General features: G+C 39.4%; 1 protein-coding gene across 1 annotated transcript in view; it reads left to right on the forward strand.

Annotated features, from left to right (window-relative positions):
* LOC107096885 (anoctamin-5-like) overlaps window positions 1-5,477 on the forward strand; it is an 11,282-nt gene that overhangs the window by 3,796 nt on the left and 2,009 nt on the right. Inside the window, exons 5-7 of the mRNA XM_015393767.1 lie at window positions 2,663-2,891; window positions 2,979-3,151; window positions 3,234-3,331. Of these exons, the coding sequence (XP_015249253.1) occupies window positions 2,663-2,891; window positions 2,979-3,151; window positions 3,234-3,331 (500 nt within the window). The remainder of the gene's footprint in view (window positions 1-2,662; window positions 2,892-2,978; window positions 3,152-3,233; window positions 3,332-5,477) is intronic.

The following is a 5,477-nucleotide window of genomic DNA, read 5'->3' on the forward strand; positions in this document are numbered from 1 at the left end:
AGCCTCGCTGCAGGCAGTTAGCCTCGCTGCAGGCAGTTAGCCTCGCTGCACGCAGTTAGCCTCGCTGCACGCAGTTAGCCTCGCTGCACGCAGTTAGCCTCGCTGTACGCAGTTAGCCTCGCTGCACGCAGTTAGCCTCGCTGCACGCAGTTAGCCTCGCTGCAGGCAGTTAGTCTCGCTGCATGCAGTTAGCCTCGCTGCAGGCACTTAGTCTCGCTGCATGCAGTTAGCCTCGCTGCTTGCAGTTAGCCTAGCCTTGGAGCTAAACCAGGTCCTGGAAAAGGACGTGGTTTTTTCTCTCTCTCTCTCTCTCTCTCTCTCTCTCTCTCTCTCTCTCTCCAATGCGTCTCTTACTCCCGTGACTCAACCTGTCAATCATGACATTGACATTAATTTTTTACACAGATGTAAGACACTTCTAGAAAGGAAACTATATTTTCTATGACATTTTGGAGAGACATCCGTTTCATTCAGCCTGTTAAACGTTACTCTACTCCAAAAATCAGAGTAGAGTAAATTTTTTTTGTTTTTTTTGTGTTTTTCATTCTTTGTTTTGAAACATACCAGATTCAGAGCTATTAGTAGCCCTTTGCAAGGCTTTACGTAAAGTAAAAATCTACTTTCTGTTGAAAATATATTCACTAAGACTGCTGCGTTGGTCATGCTAACCGTGCTGCTGATAAAGACGAAATATTTCCCAGATTTTTTTAAAATTATTTAATTAAAATAGAAAAACCCATTATCTGACAGGCAGTGTGATGTTAGATCTGCTCCTAATAAAAAAGATATGACATCATTTGGTAGAAAGGTTATAAAATATGTAATGTGTTCTTATTTTACAGCTAATCTAAATTATCAAGATAAAAAAAAAAACAGCAAGTCAGATCAGAGATTCGATAATGAATATAAAATTCTCATCAGTGCATCTCTAGTTATGCTGTTTGCTCATAAAATTGCATTTCTCCTAACATCCATGTTGCTGCATAGATTTGTGTTTTTACCTTTTTATGAAGCTAGTTGATCTCAGTTTTCACAAATACACACATGTGATCCACAGATGCACAGAACAAGATTCACCAAAGTATTTCTGGTCCATAAAAAATTTACAGTTGTCTTTAAACTTCTCTGCATTTCTGTGTGGATTTTTGAGGTTCCCTTGACGTGCCTCCATACACAAATGCATTTTTTAAAACGAGATGTTGTGCCACCAGTCACAAAGCTCCTTATTATAAATAAGCCAATCACTAGAAAGTACTCCACATGGGATGACTATGCCCAGATAGCAAAGCCTGCATTCTCCACGGTTCCTCCCGTCCTGCTCCGCTCCAACTTCCTTGGAGCTCAAGGAGAGCGTGCGCTATATTATTAAATTCATTGGAGGAAAAACATGCGGTAATTAATTTAATATGACATAATTAAATCTCACCATCAATATCAATCACACACGTTTCTGCCCAAACATTTTCTTTTAGTTGTGGATCTTTGCATAGGAATAATAACACAAAATCTCGTCATCCAAACTCAGCATCTCGTCATCCATTCCTAACATAAGAAGTTTCTTTTGAAGTTGTGAGATGGAAGCTGCTGTGACTGAATTTGATTAAACTTTTAAGCCTTTCAATATAAAATATTGACCAAGATGAGAAAACTGCTTCCTGTTATGTTGAAGTAACAATAGTTTGCACCGAATAATTTAAACACACGGCTTTAGTTTTTGGGAATATAAAAGAATAATTCTAATTTCTAGATGCCATATTTCAATATGACAAAGCGGATTTTCTCGACGTTTTGTGCTGTTTGGTGAGATAACAATTAAGGCTCTTGACCCGGTCGGAGCTTCACAAGGGAGCTCTGTGATTGGTGGCAACTATTCCCTGTTTAAAAATGCATTTTTGTATCGAGGCACAAGAGAGTCTCAGAAAGCCACACACAAATCCAGTTATATTTATTATTTTGATCACACAACGAACATACAAATAAAAAGGAACAAAGTAAACTAACATGAACATGTCTGGGTAGCACCTTCTTTTCAGTTTTTCTGTTTATATAATGTCCGTTTTCCCTTTTTTTTTTCCATCTGTGGTTCTTCTAGTTTCAGTCCATCCATTGGTCCTTTGACGGCACGTTTGACTTCCCCCATTTCCTTGTTATACATTTCTTTGCAGCTATCAACATCACTTTTACCAAATAGTTATCCTTTTCATGGATAGTATCATCACCAAAATTGCACAAATAGAGAATTTCAGGTTTCATTGGAATTACATACCCTAATACTTCACATAATACACCGTAAACCATTTCCCAGATCTCCAAAAGTTTTGAACACTTCCTAAAAACATGGGAATGGTTGACATCTATCTATCCCCGCACTCTCTCCAAAATCCAGTGACGTTTAAAGAGCACCGGTACTTTGTAATTTAATTTAGAAGTGTTAATGGACCAGAAATACATTGGTGAATCTTTTTCTGTGCATGTGTGGATCTTGTGTGCATGTGTGAATCGTGCTATGCATGTGTGGATCTTGTACTGTGCGTGTGTGCATCACGTTTATTTGTGAAAATTGAGACTGATCTAGTTCCATACATTTTTGATGCAGTTTTTTATTTTCTCAGTGTTTTTGTTTGGTGCCGTCTTTCATGTTTTTGTCTTTTCTGTCCTAAAGATCTCATTGATCATTGCCTGCATCATTGGCGTAATAGCTTACCGCTTGGCGGTGTACGCGGCCTTCGCTAGCATCATGAAGGACAGCCCCACCAATCACCTGGAGGTGGTCGGCCCCTACATCACACCCCAGCTGGCCACCTCTGTCACAGCCTCTTGCATCAACTTTGTCATCATCATGATCCTCAATCTTATGTATGAGAGAGTGGCTGTTTGGATCACTGACATGGGTGAGGGGCCAAAACTTTAGAACTTTACTCAATCTCCATGGTATAAAAAAATCTACATGGAACTCTGTATTTTGTTGTCATTTACAGAAATCCCAAAGACCCACTTGGAGTATGAGAACAAGTTGACGGTGAAGATGTTCCTCTTCCAGTTTGTTAACTACTACTCTTCCTGCTTCTACGTGGCTTTCTTTAAGGGCAAGTTTGTGGGCTATCCTGGAAAATATGCCTACATGTTTGGAAGCACCCTAAGAAACGAAGAGGTAACGTTTAACTTTGCTGCGTGTGTTTTTGGGCAGAGTTGGATTATCTTCCATGGTTTTCTTGATCTGTGTGTGTTTCCAGTGTGACCCCGGCGGCTGTCTGATTGAGCTAACAACACAGCTGGTGATAGTCATGACTGGGAAACAGGTGTGGGGCAACATTCAGGAAGCTCTGCTGCCGTGAGTATGGAAACTTTGGAGATTCACATCATTTGCAAATGCAATTTGGCTTAACAGACCCTAAAAAGCAACATATATCCAGCTAATTAGTTTAACCCTTGTTTAGGAGGTTTGGACTTTAGTTCAGAAAAATCATTGTGAACCATCTCTGTTGAAAAAGTGACAAAATGATAACAAGCAATTCAATTCAGTTTACCGCCAATTCTCAACACTTTCCAGTTCAACCAGATCATCCAGTCAGATTGATTCAAAGTTTTCTATCTGAGGAAAACCAGCTGATTGCATCGACTCATTGACTCTCCAGCAATCCCTCACACTAAGCATGCTTGTAGTGACAGTGGAGAGGAAAAACTCCCTTTGAACAGGAAGAAACCTCCAGCAAAATCAGAATCAGACGTACTTTAATAATCCCAGAGGGAAATTACGTGTCCCGGTGGGAGCGGCATGATTAAAAACATGAAAAAAAGCACAAAAACTCTCTGAAAACAAAACCTCGTTATAGAGGACAATACTTACCGTGAAAAAACAAGAGCAATCAAAAAAGGATAAAAGTAAGAAAGTTAAAAAGTAAACTGAAGCGGTGTGACTGCAGCATGCTGCCTTTCGCTCATGCACACTTTTTCGAACCAGGCTCAGTGTGAGCGGCCATCTGCTGAGGCCGACGGGTTCGAGGAGACAGAAGCAGACATAGAAAAAGAAGCATAGATACAAAAAGCAATTTCTTAATAAAACTGGTGAGCCTTGAGTATTGAGAAGAAGCATTATAATAATAATAATAATAATGAATTTTATTTATAACGCACTTTACATTTGACTTCAAATCTCAAAGTGCTACATTTAAAAAAAGGGAAAATTAAAACGAGTTTAAAAGACCATAACATTAAAAACAGAGTAAAAAGACAATCATTAAAATCAATACATTAAAAGGCACACGTAAAGTAGGCATTTCTAAAAAGGAACGTTTTCAATCCTTTCTTAAAACAATCCACGGGGAGCTGCGGCTTCGAAGGCCCTGTCGCCCATTGTTTTTAGCAGTTTTAATGATGAAGTTATTCTTATTTATTGATTTACCTAAGAAATGTGACAAAATAATATTCTAAAAATAAATATTTAATTGTATTGGTTTGGTAATGCGCTTTATTATTTTGCAAGAACAGTAAACGTTCAACCGACCAATGGTAGGGAAAAAGATTATGTTCTCATTTTCCAGCAGGAATTAGGACCTCAATGTTACAGTAATGATATAGTAAATATACCATATAGTTATAGTTTACTATACCATGGTCATAGTAACCTATAACCACGGTGTTACTGGGCTTGATAAGCCAGCAAACTGGCCTAACCTTAACTCCACGGAGAATCTATAGAGTGATGTAAAAAGGAAGATGAGAGACACCAGAACCAAAGATGCAGATGAGCTGAGGGGCTTTTATTAAAGCAGCCTGGTAGAAAATCAGATGTCAGTCTACTTCTTATCTGAAAGCTATACTGTCAGGGTTGGGCTGAGGTTTTGAGGACCCAAATGCCGAGGTGAGGAGGCAGAGGTGAGTTCCTGTAGATTTAATGAAATATCCGAGACAAAATCCAAAAACCAAAGTACAAAAAACAAGGAACCAAAGACCAGACTACTTCGGGGGAAAACTCACAGGTGGAGCCAGGGAAAGATGAGGAACCAGCACCGATGAACTGTGGAGGGAGAGTATATATATAGGAGCCAGAACAAAGGCAGGACTAACGAGCTGATTGGGAGCAGGTGTGAGGAGAGGAGTCTAGAAAGGAGCTAGGGAAAAAAGGAGACCAACACAAGAGGGCAACAGAGGGCATTCAAGAAGTCAAATGCATCCAGAAAACACCACAAAATAGCAATTAAACCAATAAAACTAGAAAACAAAGAAAAACTGGATCAAACTGAAAACTCAAAAGAAAACTTAAACACAACCAAAACCGTGACACATACATATGTCATATATTCCATTAGAGTTAAAGGCACACTATGCAACATTTTTCAGTTAATTAATGTGTTCCATAACGTTATGGATGATTAAATGAGTCATTTCAGGTCGAACAAAGGTTTTCTCGGCCGCCCTGGTGGTCTGTGGGGGAAATACCGCACTTGCAATTGCAGGAGCGCCTTGACGCGCGTCAA

The sequence above is a fragment of the Cyprinodon variegatus genome, unplaced genomic scaffold (genome assembly GCF_000732505.1).
Source record: "Cyprinodon variegatus isolate N-32 unplaced genomic scaffold, C_variegatus-1.0 Scaffold656, whole genome shotgun sequence".
Classification (NCBI taxonomy): Eukaryota; Metazoa; Chordata; class Actinopteri; order Cyprinodontiformes; family Cyprinodontidae; genus Cyprinodon; species Cyprinodon variegatus.